Source organism: Cylas formicarius, unplaced genomic scaffold (assembly GCF_029955315.1).
Source record: "Cylas formicarius isolate icCylForm1 unplaced genomic scaffold, icCylForm1.1 PGA_scaffold_3__17_contigs__length_32017465, whole genome shotgun sequence".
In the NCBI taxonomy this organism is placed as follows: Eukaryota; Metazoa; Arthropoda; class Insecta; order Coleoptera; family Brentidae; genus Cylas; species Cylas formicarius.
Window position 1 is genome coordinate 6,449,172 of NW_026844326.1, and position 19,670 is coordinate 6,468,841.

The window sequence follows — 19,670 nt, forward strand, 5'->3', positions numbered from 1 at the left end:
TAATTTTGTCTTTGATAGATCGAACAAGTTGGGAGATTGTTGGGCAATTGATAAATCCGGTTTTAACATTATGTTTCTTAAGAATTTTTGATATGTTGTCAGTAACGTTTTGAATGTAATATCCCGAAAACCAACACATAATCCTAATATTCTATTCAAACCGAACTATGTGTTTCAACTGCCCTTTTTCAAAAGAGCTTTTCATTCCAAGGCGGAAATCTTTATAACAATATTTCTAAAAACTTTAAACCTCAAACTCTAAATAATTTAATATTATTACTCTAACAAGAGTAACATACACTGTGGCATCAAGTGCCTGTATTATATTCTCCTTCTTCTCCTATGCATTATTTTTCCTTGGAATGTAAAGGCCAGATTTAAGGCTTAATATATTATTAGTATAGTGTTGTTTCATATTGATGTTGTTAGGTTGGATTTATGACAAGTCCTTTAGCTAAAGTTCGAGTTCTCAATAAAGTCGACTATTATTAGTACTTATTTTTATTAATACCCAATGAAAACCCTTCCATGAAAATTTGGCAAGCATTTAATTAATTACTATATTAATGCTATCCTTCCCTAATTTCCATGAGCCCGCTACTGAACATTACTCGAGCAAAACGTACTTCAGATTTTATTCCAATATTTATATTTTCAAACCAGCCGGGAACAAATTTCTTGTTTGAAGTTGAAAATAATTACGCGAATTTATCAAAATTAAGTCTAACGGATTTCTAAGTTGATAGATCACAGGAAGGAGAGTCGGGCAAACCGGGAGACGTAATAATCGTATTATACGAAGGCGACGAGGAATACTAAAGGAATATCGCTCAAAGTTTATCCATCCGTCAAACCGTTGTACTTTTCAAGAAACGATTAAAATTAATTTGTTTCTAGAATTCCTTTCGAATCCGCCACTACTTCGATATTAATTTTCTTTACATTAAAATTAGTAATCGATGTAACGTTTGGGCAGGTGAATTAAACGGGAATCCTCTGTAAATATCCCCGAAATACCCACCTCCGGAAAACGTGTTTAATTTATTTATCTGTGCACAAATTGCTATTTACCTAATCATGTTAGCAAACTAAGTGCAGTGGGTTTGCGGCTTTAGTCGTAAACCGCGACTATCCTGTGAAGCGTTTCACGACACCTCAAATATTTATGTCTCCAACGCTTGTGGACTGGTCTATCGTAATGAGCCATTTTTTTCTTTGATTAACACTATCGGATAAAAGAAAAGCAACTTGTGTGATAAAGCCGTCTTCCATAGACGTAGTTGTACCCATGATTATTGTCAAGTGTCCCGAGAGTGACAGATAGACGGACAGGTAATTTGCTCTTGAAAATGGCTAGCGTTTCTGAATCTCTTGCTTAGAGCTGCGCTTTCTAAAAATGAGAAAATTATCTTATCTATCTAAACAAAACATTCGGAGTTGGAAAAATAGTCGACAGACAGTTTCGAAGGGAAAACAGCAATACCTATTATCTGGACGAAACTTGAGTAAATGAAAGATATACCGTTAGGTTTTAGGAATAAGATTCATTGTGTGGGGTCCATGTCTGGTGATTTATTGAGCTTGCCAATTTTGAGGACCAGATTCTTCCCAATACCGAGCAGTATGTGCTCTGCCCTTAACTTATCTTTCATGTTCAACCGAGACTCTTCACCTGGTGTGGGACACGCTATCACTGTATTTGTCATTGGCACTTTGGGTTCGTTACTTTTTCTTTTCAGAGGGATTGATGGATGGTATTTCTTTTGTCATTGCAAGGTCTAATGAATTTTGTAAGTAAAATCACTTGATTGTAAACTTGGAGAAACCATAACTTAGACTACGAGGTTTCTTGGTTCTTATGTTGACGGCTACTTGAGGTGTAGCCAGGACATAGACAGCGATAACGGGACTCATTCCTTAAAGGGCCACTAATTACTTTTACTATGCGTCAGTTTCATATAATAATGTAAACTGATCCCGAAAGGGTGTTTATACGACAAGAGCGACTGCTTAGGTTGATTTTTAAACTTCTTAGACAAACCTGTAAAGAGATATTTCAACAGCATAAAATATTAACACTGCTGGGCATAGAATAGAAAAGATAAAAAGAGTAAAGAATATAATCTGGCAATAACTTGTACGAACTCTTGTTTTGAAATGAGTGAAACATTAATTTTATTGGAAAATTGTTAAATAACGTTTTTACAATGGAGAGCAATTTCCATGCCTATCCATGAATCAAGAGAAATTTTTCGCTGCGTTAATAGCTTTTTTTTTCAACATCGATAACATCGCTTCCATTTAATAACCTTGAAATATTTGAATAGAAGATATGACGACAAATACATACTAATATACCTAATAACAGAGATGAACAGCAAATATTTTGAACTTTAAAAATATACAATATACATTTTTGCTACTAACTGCTTTACTATATTTTATAACAAATTTTTTGTGTCGTACCTTACCAATATGAGACTCTCACGAATGCTGGATTTTTGAAGATTACTTCCAGCAAATGCTAGATCTTTTTCCTTCTGGGTGTGTTATAGTAGTTTGCAATACCAGCTACCACTCAAGAAAATCCGAGAGAATATTCTCATCTTCTTGGGCCTCATTCATTTGATTACTTTAAATAGAAAGCCAAAGATATATTGATAAAGGAGGTCCTAGCGATTGTAAATTTCAATAAATCTTCTTTTAAGCAAATACCACTATAGCTCATCTGATTATTAGGAACATATTGTAAATTATAGATTTTTGCATATATTGTTTCGTATTGTATTTATCGTATATCGCACTTCATCTATTTTCATATTGTTCTCTATTTGGATTTTTATTTACTTAATTTAAGAATAATTAATGTTCTGTTATTATATTTATTTCCTAATAACCTACCTATAGTAACGCTACTGTCACATTATTTTTATTCACGAAACTTGTCTTTTGATTGTATGCAAATTAGTGTAACTATGATTTAGGAACGATTCGAATTGTGCCGGTCTTAAAAACTTAAATTTGGAATTTTAAAATTTTTAAATGGCAAATTTGTGACGTGTTTTTTTTTTCGCGCTTTTAGTGCCTTTAAAGTTCCTGTTCCGATGATGATGATGATGATGATGAGGTTATGGGATATCCATGATTATCTGGGTGGAATGGTATTATATTTTTCAAGTTACAAATTTCTAAAATTGAGTGGTAGATATATACCGATTGCAGTGGCATATCGCAAAATTTCTGAGGGGTTGACAATGGTCTCTCTCTGTCGGTCTCGCTTTGGATATAATCGCACCTTTTTGCAAAGTGTTCTTGATTTCTTCTGCGTCGGTTGTTGATGAATCTAATTTCCTGACGTTTTGCCAATCATCATCATGCCTTCTCCAGAGCTTAACTGAACACAGCCTAACTGAAGACTTTCAGTTAAACTCTGAAGAAGTGAACAACAACCCATGAAGGGGGCATTCTGTAGCATGTGGAAATGTAATTAAAAATTGCTTAATGATATATGAAACGAAATGCTTACTATACGCAAATCTTCTGGTTTCCTCTGCCGCGAGGTTGATGAATCGAAGTTGCTAATTTTTTCCTATTTATTATCTTGGCTTCTTCAGAGGTTAACTGAAATTGGCTCGCAGTCTACAGCAAGTACAGTGCTTATTTGTTGTTTGAGGGAGGCGGAGCTAAAGGAAGGAACTCGAATAATTGTTTCTCATATTGGTGAAAGGTAAATAACTGAGCCGCGGTTAAGATTGTTTGGTTACTTATGCTGTTAGAAAATTTGATTGCATGCATGAATTTAAGTTTTATCGAATAAGGTTTGATGTCCGGTTTCATGATTGTGTTCGGCGACTGCTGGTGAGTTTATTTGTCCTTGTCTACAGGCTCTGTCATGTTCTTTGAGCCTACTTGATATTTTGCGAATGTATTCTTTGTCGCATATGCATGGAATGCTGTACACTCCTGGTACCTCAAACGGGATTTCGTCTTTGCCGGATGAATGGTGTTGAGAGATTTTTGAACCAGTGGTAAATCTGGTTTTAAAGTTATATTTCTTATGAATGAAAGACAACAGTGGCAAGTAGTAGGAAGCGAGCTAATTTCAGTTAAGCTCTGAAGAAGGGAACAGGATGATTGGCGAAACGTCAGCAAGTTTGATTTATAAATAAATGACGCAGGAGGAGGAATCCTGAAAATTTTTAATCAGTAACATATTGCGAAATTGAATTAAAAATACCGTAATAGCTCGAGGCTAGATAATCTTTTCCAATTCAATTTCTTTGGCGTCGGTTGCAAAAAGTGGACACAAATCATCAGAAGTAACAACTTTTGTTAATAAATTTTAAGTAGCCAGCAAAGAGAAGAAAATAAGGGACGAAAAATTGATGGGTTCACGATGCAAGTCCGATGGGACTAAGATTTAAGAAGGAAATAACGTAAGGAACCTGCAGGACTCAGCTTCTCGTGGCTGCATAATTCACCCTAAAAAACGCGTTGGTGGGATTAGGATTTGAGAAAATGTAAGGCTGTTAATATAAATATCTGTAATATTTCGATAAAATGGCTTCTAATCCAATAAAGTAGGAACTAAATTACCCAACAACTTCTCAGATTTCCCTTTCGAAACATTTACATTTGTTGAAAACATTCCGCGATAGACTGTAAACCACTGATTGGCATTTTCTTTTGCCAACTATGTATCTATATTCGGGTTTGATGTTTCAAATATCGAGTTGAATGCATAATTAACCCCAGCCGCAGGGTCCATATGGCCAACGAGATCATTAATATAACAACGGAGCAACGGAGCCTTGTGGATTACCATTCGTAAACTTGAAACTGAAAAAAATTCTTTGCAAACCGCAACAATTTAGTTTTGCTAGTTAAAAAATATTATATAAAAAAATTGTACAGGATAAAAGTTTCTTCCATTATGCCGTCATCTATAGTCGGTCCGCATGCGAAAGGGGCAACTGTGGACCGCGAGGCCGTATTTAAACAATCTCTTATCAACAGGCAAATAGACTTTGGGCTAACCGGCACCGCGTTTTACATACAAAACGGTCGAGCGTTATGAAACAAATGGAACGTTAAGCACAATTCCTCCTGCTCAAGGGTCAGACTCGTCCCGATGCTAATCCTGCCGGATTAATGTCTTTTGTCTCCCGAATTTCGTTTCTACCGTCGCAATGAAAATGACCTTTTATATATATAGGTATGTATACGGAGGACCGTTGTAACGTTTAACTGTAACGGGCCTCGGGAGATTAGCGAATTTTTGTTATGGCCGGGAGGTGTGTGTGCATTGGAGGAAATTGAATGGCCGCGGTCGGAATGGGCCCATCGTCGGATGCACAAAAGGTAATGAAATTAGTGGAAAATAAAAGCGACGCCGGAGATACCGTCTCGAAAGTTCGAACGCGTTTCATAAACGCCCAAAGTGTATAGCGAAAAAATCCAGAATACGAGGGAAATAAAATTAATTGCATCGAATGCAACATAGATTGAATGATATAATAATAGTAATAATAAAAATAATAATCTAATAATCGAAAAAAACAATGTTTGTATAGGAAATTGTCAAAAAAAAATTACGCATAATCCAAGACTACAAACAGTAATCGAAGGTTAAAAAGTTGCACACCACTTACACTTGTGATTCTATAACAACTATTATATTTTGCATAATTAACTCTAAAGTCGTCTTTAGATCTTGTATTCACAATGTCAACATATTATTTTTTTTAAAATAGGTTTTACATGAAGTATATTTAAAAATAACACCCACCATACATCGTATATCTTTTCTGAACCACGAACATATTAATCGAATCAGTCGGCCATCTCCACAAAATTATACCTAATTCTACTCTCAACATGAGCTTAATAAATACTTAATGTGTGATTCTGTTAAAATATGCTTCAGGTTACATAATAACCCCGATACCATGTTTTTATCTATGAATATTCCAAGTGGATTAGGTATAAGGTATCATTAATTAGATCAACAGGTCACCTTACTCAAAACCACGTTGTATTTGCCTTCCAGACATAAATTACACCCACCCCTCAGATATCGCAAAGTCATCAGCAAACTTTGTATCCGCGAAGTCGTTCTAGCCAAGCAAATTCTCTACATCGTCAATATACAAGAGGAAAAGTACTGGTCCTAATACAGAGCCCTGAGGGACGCCCATTGTTGCCATGAAAGATTTCAACTTTATGCACTATATAGCATATGTTTTATGCATTAGGCATATTGTTTCCTATAACATAACCGCTTAGACCATTGCAAGACATTTTCCATAACATTATGTCGTCATCTACACAATCGAATGCCCTGCTGAGCTCTTAGTAGACCCCTACAGGATACTCGTCGGACCGTACAGAATTAACAATACCTTCCAAGAACAAAATAGCTGTTTGTATGAAGAGAACCGAACTGGTTTTCAGATAGTATTTTATTGTTTTTGAGATGTAATAAAAGTCGTTGCAAAAATGCGTACTCAAACAACTTCGAGAAATCCATGGGGACTGTAACCGGTCTGTAATTATTAATTATTTTACTACCTTCTTTATGTAATGGAGTAATCTTTAAAATTTTTTGGCCTGAAGGAAATTTTCCTTCGCAACAGGATAGATTTTGCTTGATGGGTAAATGGCTTTATAATAAATATCAACACGGATTTGATTAAAAAAATTCGGGATATCATCGCGTCCGGCAGAACGATTTTTTTAAGTTTTTTAGTATGTTACCTGTATAGCTCCTTTTCGAGGAAAAGTGTTAAAAGTTAGTATAACATTTTGACGTTCTGGAAGTTCGTGTAATACTAAATGTACATTGTGTACACTAAATAAAATAGTTGAAAATACAATCAAACTACATTATTTTAAATTTCATTTATATTATCAACAGAACTTATTGAACATAAGATTGACCTGTGGTCTGATATTGATTCGAAAATACTTCTAGCCACTAGTTGATTATACTCTACTTTCTAAACCAAAGTAGAAACATATGTTATTAATTTTTCTGTACTCCCCAGGGTTTCTTTGTGGGTCATAATAAGTGACTACATAATATAACTTTCCCATTCGGTTTATATGCAAAATTCAACACATCCAGTATTTTACTATAAAAAAAATTTGATTTACCACTAACAAATTGATAAATTTAAAGTAATACCAAGCTTTGTTTCTTATTATTTCTGCCCTTCATTTACCCAAGTTTCTCCCCAATAATAAAGGGCATTCCAATATGAGGTTTCGAATGTTGGTAACGAATAAAATATAAGTTTCACAACATACCTAAATGTAATTTATGACACTGCGATGCTGGATATTGTAAATAACTCCCTTGTTGAAGTTTTCCATTACTAGTGAACACATTTCTTGAAGTATGTCGCGAATAATTTGTCTAATTTCTTCTTTCAATTGTTGTTTTTCACGTAGCACCACAAAAAATAATCATTCCTGGAGATGTCCATTATTTCATCCCATAGAAGACCATCAAAGATCGTTCGGTGTCGTTTTCCATTTACTGTAACAGCTTCTCGTCTTCATCTTCAAAAAAAACAAAACCCCAATGATACCATCAGCACAAAAATCGCACCAACCACACATTGAACATGCACGGGGATTTCGTAGATGCGTCTGGGGTTTTGGGTTTTCACTGCCCCAGTTGCTATTTACTAAATAAAACGACCCGGGTAAGTGAAATTGAGCCTCGTCACTGATTAAAAAAAGACAATAACCAATTTTGTTGTCTTAAGTAAACAGAATGGCTAACGAATTTGTAATGTCCAATTTAACTGTTGTAAGTTGGACAGATTACATTTTTTGAAAGCTAGCAAGTTAGATGCAAGCAAGTTAGAATTGAAAATGTAAGACGTGATATTTGTGGATATTCAGCACCACCTTCACGAATCGCTTGAATATTTTCAACTGAACGAGCAGGACTTTTGTTTAAATATATTGCACAGATCCCGTCGTTCAGAATTTCTGCAGTGCGAATGGTGACTTCTGAGGGAAAATTGCGTATTCCAAAGCATTGACGAATTCGTTTTAACAAATTAAACACATTGTTCTGCTGTGTAGGACTCCATTGCCAAAATTGCACTGAATTCCACAATAAAATAAAAACCGAATAACACAAAGCTTGAGATAAGAAGAGTAGCAAAAAATACATTCGAAACCTCTTATCGGAATACCCATTAGATATTCTTATTTTTCATTCGACACTGGTCTCAAATATGGTCGTCACCAAGAGATAATTCCTTCTTTTTCAATTAAAAATGATGTTCTACTGTGAGTTTTTTTGGAAGATTTTTTTCGTTTCCATCAAAGTTTTCCACTATTTCTTTTTACCCATGGGTGCAAAAAAAATACCCTTTTTCATTTCATACATTATCTTCTCCAACGCAAGCATGTATAAAATAAATGTATTATTCTTTTAATGTCACTCTTTCGATTTCCATTGATTACGGTTATTTTCTTGGTGACCTGTTGGAGCCTCGTTATATTGTTGACTATCCAACTCCAGTCATATTCCAACATATTTCAACTATTTTTCCAACCCCGGATGTTGAACTTTGGTGGCGAAAATCTTTATGCACATTAAGATTAATAATCTTTCATTTCAAGTAATTCTAATCCTAAACACTAAGCCACAGGAAGGTCGACCACCTATCCGTCCACATGGATACAGCCGAAATCCTTAGTTCAGAACCTGAAATACAATAGGTCCCACAAGGTTTCATCACATACCGGTTGATTAGATGTAAAGTTGTTGAAGGGAAATCCTTCAGCCAAATAATGATTGAAGATGACTAAATACAAGGTAGGTATGGAATGGGCAGTCCGATATCTCATTGCTTGCTTTACAAACATAGATTCCAATTGGGCAGAGGGTGTGAGTTAGAACCTCAAACCAAATACATCCGTTTTACTTTAGGAAAATTCAAAATCGGTCCATTGAGGCTTAAATGGTGTTAGAAGTTTAGGTAACATAGAGGTTAGTGTTTTGCAATTGAATTGGCAATGACGCGGATTCCAAATAGGGTGGACAACTCTATCATACAGTTTAGATAAATTGTAATGAGAGTTTCTGAAAATTCCCTATTTGCATTTTCAAGACCTACAAAACTCTAATCATTCCTAAATGAGGGCAGATTATTGAAAATATTAATTACTCTAAGATCAAGCGGAACAAGCAAATATAAACGTAGACACCGGTAAGAATAATATGTAAGTAGAGAAATTTACCACTTACAGAGTCATTATGTATCGAATAGTCAGTGGTTGAAGTCCAAAGGGGCTCCATAAAATTTTCTAGCACGTTATCAGCCTCTCACTCTCACATTTTAATCACATGTTCGACCCACTTTATTTTTCACAATCCAATTTTATGGTGTTTGTACTAATTTCGTAGAAAAAGGTTTATTCAAACTTACACTATCCATTAAATTCTTTTCGTCATATCCTTCTGAAATTGCATCTTATATAAATTATGCCATTAAATGACGTATTTTTGTCGCAAGAAGAAGTGGGTATTTTTTCGGATTTGCTTAAGTGGTAGACGGTATTCAACATGTCTCTAACATACCCAGTAGGATTAAGCATTTGCGGGAAGTAGTCTTGATAAACATTTCATGTCATTTCATGTCTCCATGATAGTCACCAACCCGTTTTGATTGAAATACTAGTAAGCCACTACCGGAAATCCATTTTTTTGGTACCATTATGGGTAATTACTAATCTATTTTGTACCAATATTTCATTTCCTTTACAGTTTTTCTTTCCCATGGGTGGATTGAAATAATTCAAACATTATTTTGTCCAAGGTAGGAATTTAGATAAGATGAGTATTTTCTGGTGGTAGTCTTTTTATACTCATTGATCCTCATGCACAAGTTGACTGTCCAACTCCAGTCATATTCAGCAAGTATTTTTTGCAATTCCGACGGGTGGTGACGTAGAACGTTGAACGCATTAAGAATAATAATATTCCCATTTTTAGACAATACTGTTTTGCTAATCCGTTTCCATGATTTTTTTAGTTTTCATTTTACTATTTACAAATCTTTTGCATTCTTGCTGCGTCCTCAATCATAATGCCAATGCAATCGATGCCAGAAATATCTTGCATTCTTGGCGGATATTCCCAATGAGTTCTTCAAGTTTCTGAGTCACATAGCCTATTAGACATATAGAGGCCCTGCCTATGCTAATAATACAGGGAAGCAAGTATGTAAAAAAATTTTAAGGTCTGTTGAATATGCGCATGCGCGAGGTTTGAAATTTCTGACGTTCGACTTATAAGCCTTTCGGTTTGCTAGAACCAACATGGCCGTTGGCAGGTCGTCAATGTTTGGATGGTGCATTTTTACGGCACTACATTCTCAAAAAAAAGCGTTGTTAAAAAAAATAGCGATTAGTGCAGAGTTAATATTATTTGGGTTCTTTAAGCGCTATATACACGATACCAGCTAATTTCTTTCGAATTTGTGCTCTTAAATTGGCGCAAATAGCTTGTTTTTATGAACCTATTGGTTTAACCTCTACTAAAAATGTAAATAATGTCGAATTCACGAAATCTGACTCTAAAAGTGTATATATAACTTTGATGTAGTAGATGTCGCACTGGAAACATCTAAGTGGAAAAAATGTTCAATAAGCTCCTATAGCCAGAACGCTCATTCCTTCATCGCAAGTCTAGTAATTGCAGAAATTTTCGCCTCCCGAATGTATAATTATGAAAAGTACCAATGGACAATTTCATTAAAAAACTGTAGAAATTGCATTGGGTCTACCGGGCTTTAAATACTAGTATCAATTTACACAATAATTTATCTATATTTTATTTCAATCTGGATTCTAATGTAAATAACCAAAAATTACTTTTCCAGAAATGCTCAGGATTTTTTAAAAGTGTCTTTTTCCAGATGCACACTCCAGTCTGGTTTTGTAGACAAGAGTGATGCTTATGCCACTTTAATTATAATTATATTTTGTATAGTGTTTTATTAATTCATTTTGAAGTTCACAGAAGATATAGTGGCACGCATATAAATCAATAAATACATGAATTATTTAATAAGGCCTAAAAAGAACAAAATACATTGTTTATAAATGCAATAAGAAATTAAATACTGCATTTTTTAATAGCATAATAATATTTATTTTTTACTTGCACAGTGTCGTCTGACATAAGATGCCTCAGGGTTTCTCTTTTCGAGGAACTTTTATATTAGTTGATTTGAGAGAACCACCACCTTTAAAAATTGCAAAAAAGAAAATGAAAGCAATAAAAGATATGTTCATTTATAATACATTAAACTATTGTTAATTATTAGTAGAATAACTAAAGCAAAAATTTCATTAAGCACTTTACTTGTTGACAATATGTTACTGTGCCTTAAGTTCATTTTAAAAACTGATGACCGCTGGTTATTCTGTTCCAAGTTTCTAAGTTGTAATGTTGTTTTACCTAGGACACAAATTATTATTTTGACTTGTTGGAAATAAAGCCCAAAAATGCATCCCTATAAACAAAAATTTCTCTTATGTTCAAGATGATTGATTGATGATTCTGTCACAAATTATACAGAAAAAATATCAATACTTCAGACCGAAAAACAGTTGGTAACATATTACCAACAAAATAATATTTTTGGAGAACATAGAATTATTTGATAAATTTTGTCACTCGGGTTAGAAAAAAAGGTACCATTTGGCTCGCTAAATATGGGCTGTTTAGTGCCATCGGCATATAGAATGACCAAAAAACAAGTAACCCGATTTACAACTGATCACAATATCTACCTAAAAGACACTGCACTACTGCACTGCCTACTTTATCAAGTGCTTACCACCTCTCCTATAGCTTAAAGAAGTGATGTAACCCTCACATATGGATGCTATTCTAAGCTATCAGCCTCCCTGGCAGATCCAAGTAATGTTATCCATGGTTTCCTTACAATTTCATCTTTTGGTAAATATGTAATTATTATATCAAAACTTGGAAACAGACATATATGCAAGTCTACAAAAAAAAATGGGATAAATAACAGGGATCAGTTGATGTGATGTAACCCTCACATATGGATGCTATTCTAAGCTATCAGCCTCCCTGGCAGATCCAAGTAATGTTATCCATGGTTTCCTTACAATTTCATCTTTTGGTAAATATGTAATTATTATATCAAACCTTGGAAACAGACATATATGCAAGTCTACAAAAAAAAATGGGATAAATAACAGGGATCAGTTCCATAACTTGTCCAAAAACTTGTACTAAATAGTTATTCAAACAAGGGAGGTAGGTGGTACTTACAAGTCAAGGACATAGTTTACTCTGAGCTAAGCAAGGGTTGGGAAAATAGTCGGAGACAAATCAAGATCTCTTCTTCCAAAGTTGTGCATATAATATTTTACCTACTCAAGTTGTCCCGAATCCAACAAGCAGATTTGCAAAATCAGTATTTATTAATAGTATTCACTTACCTCCCTAAGAAGGTAGGTGATTTACAAATGAAGTACCCCGAAATTTTCAATTCTCAAAAATTTGAAAGTCTTTAAAGTCTTCCTGTTGCTGCTGAACTGATTCTGGTAATTCGCTACTTTCTGCGGTAAAAATTTCTGTGGTTTTTGACCAACCGAAAGGCAATTTTGTTTTCACTAAGCATGATGACAAAGAAAACTTTCCCACAGTGAGGTTTACAAGGTTTGTAATTGTCAAAGAGTATTTTTTGTGATTGTTCTAGTAAAACTTGAGGCTTAATTGTTCATATCATCAGTTCCATAACTTGTCCAAAAACTTGTACTAAATAGTTATTCAAATAAGGGAGGTAGGTGGTACTTACGAGTCAAGAACATAGTTTACTCTGAGCTAAGCAAGGGTTGGGAAAATAGTCGGAGACAAATCAAGATCTCTTCTTCCAAAGTTGTGCATATAATATTTTACCTACTCAAGTTGTCCCAAATCCAACAAGCAGATTTGCAAAATCAGTATTTATTAATAGTATTCACTTACCTCCCTAAGAAGGTAGGTGATTTACAAATGAAGTACCCCGAAATTTTCAATTCTCAAAAATTTTAAAGTCTTTAAAGTCTTCCTGTTGCTGCTGAACTGATTCTGGTAATTCGCTACTTTCTGCGGTAAAAATTTCTGTGGTTTTTGACCAACCGAAAGGCAATTTTGTTTTCACTAAGCATGATGACAAAGAAAACTTTCCCACAGTGAGGTTTACAAGGTTTGTAATTGTCAAAGAGTATTTTTTGTGATTGTTCTAGTAAAACTTGAGGCTTAATTGTTCATATCATCAGTTCCATAACTTGTCCAAAAACTTGTACTAAATAGTTATTCAAATAAGGGAGGTAGGTGGTACTTACGAGTCAAGGACATAGTTTACTCTGAGCTAAGCAAGGGTTGGGAAAATAGTCGGAGACAAATCAAGATCTCTTCTTCCAAAGTTGTGCATATAATATTTTACCTACTCAAGTTGTCCCGAATCCAACAAGCAGATTTGCAAAATCAGTATTTATTAATAGTATTCACTTACCTCCCTAAGAAGGTAGGTGATTTACAAATGAAGTACCCCGAAATTTTCAATTCTCAAAAATTTTAAAGTCTTTAAAGTCTTCCTGTTGCTGCTGAACTGATTCTGGTAATTCGCTACTTTCTGCGGTAAAAATTTCTGTGGTTTTTGACCAACCGAAAGGCAATTTTGTTTTCACTAAGCATGATGACAAAGAAAACTTTCCCACAGTGAGGTTTACAAGGTTTGTAATTGTCAAAGAGTATTTTTTGTGATTGTTCTAGTAAAACTTGAGGCTTAATTGTTCATATCATCAGTTCCATAACTTGTCCAAAAACTTGTACTAAATAGTTATTCAAATAAGGGAGGTAGGTGGTACTTACGAGTCAAGAACATAGTTTACTCTGAGCTAAGCAAGGGTTGGGAAAATAGTCGGAGACAAATCAAGATCTCTTCTTCCAAAGTTGTGCATATAATATTTTACCTACTCAAGTTGTCCCGAATCCAACAAGCAGATTTGCAAAATCAGTATTTATTAATAGTATTCACTTACCTCCCTAAGAAGGTAGGTGATTTACAAATGAAGTACCCCGAAATTTTCAATTCTCAAAAATTTTAAAGTCTTTAAAGTCTTCCTGTTGCTGCTGAACTGATTCTGGTAATTCGCTACTTTCTGCGGTAAAAATTTCTGTGGTTTTTGACCAACCGAAAGGCAATTTTGTTTTCACTAAGCATGATGACAAAGAAAACTTTCCCACAGTGAGGTTTACAAGGTTTGTAATTGTCAAAGAGTATTTTTTGTGATTGTTCTAGTAAAACTTGAGGCTTAATTGTTCATATCATCAGTTCCATAACTTGTCCAAAAACTTGTACTAAATAGTTATTCAAATAAGGGAGGTAGGTGGTACTTACGAGTCAAGGACATAGTTTACTCTGAGCTAAGCAAGGGTTGGGAAAATAGTCGGAGACAAATCAAGATCTCTTCTTCCAAAGTTGTGCATATAATATTTTACCTACTCAAGTTGTCCCGAATCCAACAAGCAGATTTGCAAAATCAGTATTTATTAATAGTATTCACTTACCTCCCTAAGAAGGTAGGTGATTTAGAAATGAAGTACCCCGAAATTTTCAATTCTCAAAAATTTTAAAGTCTTTAAAGTCTTCCTGTTGCTGCTGAACTGATTCTGGTAATTCGCTACTTTCTGCGATAAAAATTTCTGTGGTTTTTGACCAACCGAAAGGCAATTTTGTTTTCACTAAGCATGATGACAAAGAAAACTTTCCCAAAGTGAGGTTTACAAGGTTTGTAATTGTCAAAGAGTATTTTTTGTGATTGTTCTAGTAAAACTTGAGGCTTAATTGTTTTCTTATATTTCCTGTAATTCTTGTACACTAAAACATATCCAAACATCTTATCTATGTAGCTATTTAAGTGTCTCTTACAGTTTGTTAAATCACTCGGGTTTGCCACACTTGTAATTTTGAGAAGGAGCAAGTATTGAAATCACAAATTATACAAGTTTGTCACTGGGAGTCCTATAGAAACATCTTTTAAATCTTTTATATTTACTAATACTTAAGGCAACACTTACCCGTATATAGGCAAAGGATCATAACCACCAAAAATGTAAACAATGGCACAGACTGTTAGTATTCTTTGGTAATAGCAATTTCTAACTCGACGTTGCCAATTATATTCGGATTTCAGAAAAATTACGGCAATATAGCAACTTAGTTATTTGGGGTTGACGCACGCGCAACAGACACGCACACCTTCTCTACGAGAATATCATAGCCACCTGCGGCGTATCACTTTTTACGGTAGTAGGGCCACTATATTATCTTGTAGCTATATGGTCTGAGTTAACAACAGTAAACGGTAAAATTGGACGATCTTGGCGGTCAGCGCAAATCACCAAAACGAAAGATTAGACTTCCGGATTGCCTAAATGCTGAATGCTCAGAATTTCAGCAATGTCTTGGTTATACTTTACAAATGTCAAAGCGGAATTGACATTTGCTGCCATTAAGTAACAGTATAATGCTTTTATCTGAACAAATGTGTATTAAGAGCTAAGGGACTGAAATCCATACTGATTCTGAAAAGCCCATTACTCCTAATGGGATTTTAAATTATATTGACGACCGTCACACGGAAATTAAAATTTCAAAGTATTCATAGCTTTAGAAACAGATTGCCTAATGTTGTAACCACTTTTAGGTATGACTGTTATTGCAATTGTTAGACTGTATTAGTGGATACATTAAAACCGTGCTTAAATTGACCTCCCTCCAAAATATATACAATTTATTGAAACTGCCTTTTCTTTACAGCTTACCATCACACCAGCCAACAACCACCCAGGATTACAGAACACCCGGTAGACACAACGGTAGCAAGACATGAACCCGCCACACTAAACTGTCAGGCTCAAGGTGAACCGGAACCAACCATAACATGGTAAGAGCTAAATATTTTCCTTTTGTCGAAACCTTAAATAAACTCTATAGTTTATCATTTATATCATTTCGTTTCCTACATCATTAAGCAACTTTCGACAAAGTTGCCATAGGCTAGGGTGAAACTATTCACTTAGGTTTTGTTCAGTTAAGCTCTGAAGATGGCAACAGGGCAGAATTCACAAAACGTCAGTAAGTGGGATTCATGATAATCCAGAAGAGGAGGAATCCAGAAGATATGTAAATATCGTTAAGCATAATTATATTTGATAAAATATTAGCTAAAAACTGGAACCTGTGGGGGAGGATCGATACAATACTAACTTGCCGCCATTCATAAGTTATGATGTAGCTCTGAACGAGTATTTCATTGCAGTATTATTTTTATAATAATTCAGTGAAGCTATGCTTTCCCCAACAAGAGCCTAGTCAATATAGATTTCATTATTGTCTCAGTCTAGCTCTAGTTTTGCAAATTGAATTGTCTAATTTTTGGTTCTCTTGGTTGGAGATTTGTCTACCAGGAATGATGCCTAATGTTCGCTTTTTTCCTTTCTTTTATATATTATGAGTTGCAATAAGGGAGACTTATCTCCCCTCGTTACATGTCCTAAGTATTATCATCGAAAACCTGTACGTGTTCGATGAATCAAGTTGAGAACAGTTACAAATGAAACAACTTATGAAGGCAGTTAAATGATACGAAGTTATGGCTTCTTTTGAAGAATATATTGAGCCAAATGGTCACATCAACTATGTAGACTAGGCAATCTTCAGTGCTAAATCCAAGAAGAATTTTGCGCTTGGACCTTCTATCGTGAGTAGTACCTTTCAATTATATACAAAAAAAATGTACCTTTTTTCCTGGAGGCAACGAGAAGTTCGTGTGGTACGTTGTCGGAATCTTTGTTGTAATCAATAAAGCAGATGCAGAGCTCTGATCGTATCTTGTTATATGTTTGCTCCATTCTGTCATGTATCACCTTTAAAAGTATTGATAATGAGATTAATAGTTCAGTGGTCTATGCATTGTTTTGTATCAGGCTTTTTTGGGATGACGTCGCAGGTTGATAGCAACCATTGCTTCGGTAATACCTTTAGTGTTAAACTTTATGCCTAGTAGCTTCTAATTAAGATAAGCTAGCGAAACTTATGAAGTTTTTCGTTTTCAGGTACAAAGATGCCTCAATTCTACGAACAGCTCCACAAGACGCGAGATCTCATCGAGTTCTGTTGCCGGCTGGGAATCTTTTCTTCTTGAAAGTGGTGCAAAGCCGAAAAGAATCAGACGCTGGCGTTTACTGGTGCGAAGCCAGCAACGCCCTTGGCAAAGCCAAGAGCAGAAACGCTACGTTAACTGTTGCTGGTAAGTCCAGAGTATTCCCCAAAATTTGCCAAAGTATGTGATACGTTATTTCTTTTTTATTATCGAATTTCTGTTAATTTTTTTGGTGCTAATGGGAATGTTTTTAAATATATCATTCCAAATCAAATCCATGAATTTCTTTAAGGCTAATGCTTGAGTTTATTTGTTTACCTAGATTTTGACAGTTTGAAATTCGTAAAAGAACCATTAAAATGCAGTTTACACTAAATTTTTTTGATTTGCCTCAAGTTTTTGTTTAAATTTTGGCAACAATAGGTAATCATTTTTCAAAGGAACTTCCACAGGGTGCTGTAATACTTTTCACAGAACTTCTGGATTCCTCCTGCGTCCGTTTTTGTTGAATCAAACTTGCTGAAACGTCAGCAAGTTTAATTCAAAAAAACGGACGCTATTTTCTGTTCAGAAAATCGATAGCAAATGTATGTTTTACAAAGGAATAATACCTGACTTGATCATTGACTTGTGCGTTAGAAGTGCGTGTGTGGGCGTGTTCCAATTGATATAAGACTCAAATCTGCACAGCAAAAAGTTCTAGTTTTAAAAAAAAATGGTCAACAATCTGATAAGTGGACAGACAACGATAGTTACAAAAAATTTGATTAAATATTCTTCCACAAGAGGTTAAATATGAAAATGTATAAAAATGGGTATATTACAATTGGTATTAAAAATGTATAGTTTATTATATATTGTGGTTTCTAAGAGAAAGGTGGTAGGGGTTGCAGTAAATGTAATTGAATTAATGGCGCCGACCTTATGATAGGAAAATGACTGCTAAATAATTTCTTAAACATTTAGGAAAGATGCAGTAAATCTTGACCGCTCAGTAACACTTAAGCTTAATGTTCCATATATATCCTCCAGTAACTCTATAGATTTAACGTTAATCGGGTTGCAAATTATCACATTGTATTGTATTAATAAATTCTTTGGTGTTACTCCAAATAAATTACAATGTCTTCATTAATTACATCTTTACACGCATACTCAGTGTGGGCCGTAAAAGAAAGTTTAGAGTCATACAAAATGCCAAGGTCCTTGAAAGATAACAGGAGTCCTCTTCACATCATAATTGGAGAGTGTTCGAGAAAGTCATGAAGAAATCTCGATTTAACCTAAGGTTGTAAACGACACACCAGTCACAAACCTACCTCGAGTTTTTTTTAAGCTCAATGCAAACCTAAACAGCTTTAGATCATCAGCAAACAACCGAGTACAGTTTGATATGTTCTCAATTATGCCGTGAATAAACAAAAGAACATAACGTCTTGCGGAATTTCAAAGCTTCAATTTTCCTCAGGAAAATACCATGGTTCACTTTATCAAATGCCTTCAAGAAGGCGCTATAGAGTACATCGACTTGGGCTGGATTATTTAGAACCTGAGCGATGTTATGAGTAAAACACTGCGACTGGTAAAGAACCCGTTCTATTTCTGATTAATACTGTGTTTTACTTGTCCCTTACGATAAATAGACGTCTCAAAGGTATTTGCCAATGCCGACAAGATAGAGATAGGTCTGTAGTTCATTATATCGTTAACATTCACTCTCCAGGGCTTCAAAACCCTGATGGGTTTTTGCCGACTCTTATCACATGCGTCCATCTAGCTAAGCCTTCTTGAATATTCATGCCACCTAGGTCTTCTTCGATATTAATTCTTTAGCCATGACGTAATGGACCTAAAGGACTTGTGAGGCACCCCTTCATTGTCATTCTGCTGTCTGGCATTCTTTTTACCTTATCTGCCCAATGTAGTCTTCTAACCGTTACTTCGTTTATTACATTACCATCTGTATACAGTTCCTGGTATATTAATATAAGTTTTATGATAGATAGCTTTCTATTTTTAGTTTTATTTTGGTAAGTTTCATTTAATTTCATTAAACCGTGAAGCGCAGCTTGAATCCTATTGTTTACTTCTTCTATGATGTCATTGTGTTCCATAAGTCTAGGGCCCAAGTATTTGAATTGTTTTGCGTTTGTCCTATCCTATCTTTATAGCATTCACTCTATCGAGATACATTTATTTGGTCTTTTCTTCATTTCTTTTAAGGCCTATGTTCCGCTTCTTTTTTGAACCTTAGAAGAGTGTCTTTCAGGTTAATTCTGCTATTGCTAATCATTTCCACATCATCTGCGAATGCCAGGAGTAAGTTGGAAAATGGAATATAACAGTTGGTTTCTCAATCTGAGCTTTTCCAATTGTGTATCCTAATGCTAAGTTGAATTGACTCTGCTTGAGCTCATTGTTAATGTTGAAGGGATCGGAGTAGTTCGAAAGGC

General features: G+C 34.9%; 1 protein-coding gene across 1 annotated transcript in view; it reads left to right on the top strand.

Annotated features, from left to right (window-relative positions):
* Positions 1-19,670, top strand: part of LOC132699071 (roundabout homolog 2-like) — a 573,699-nt gene that overhangs the window by 401,373 nt on the left and 152,656 nt on the right. The window contains exons 2-3 of the mRNA XM_060665539.1: positions 15,873-15,999; positions 17,171-17,364. Coding sequence (XP_060521522.1) covers positions 15,873-15,999; positions 17,171-17,364 — 321 coding nt within the window. The remainder of the gene's footprint in view (positions 1-15,872; positions 16,000-17,170; positions 17,365-19,670) is intronic.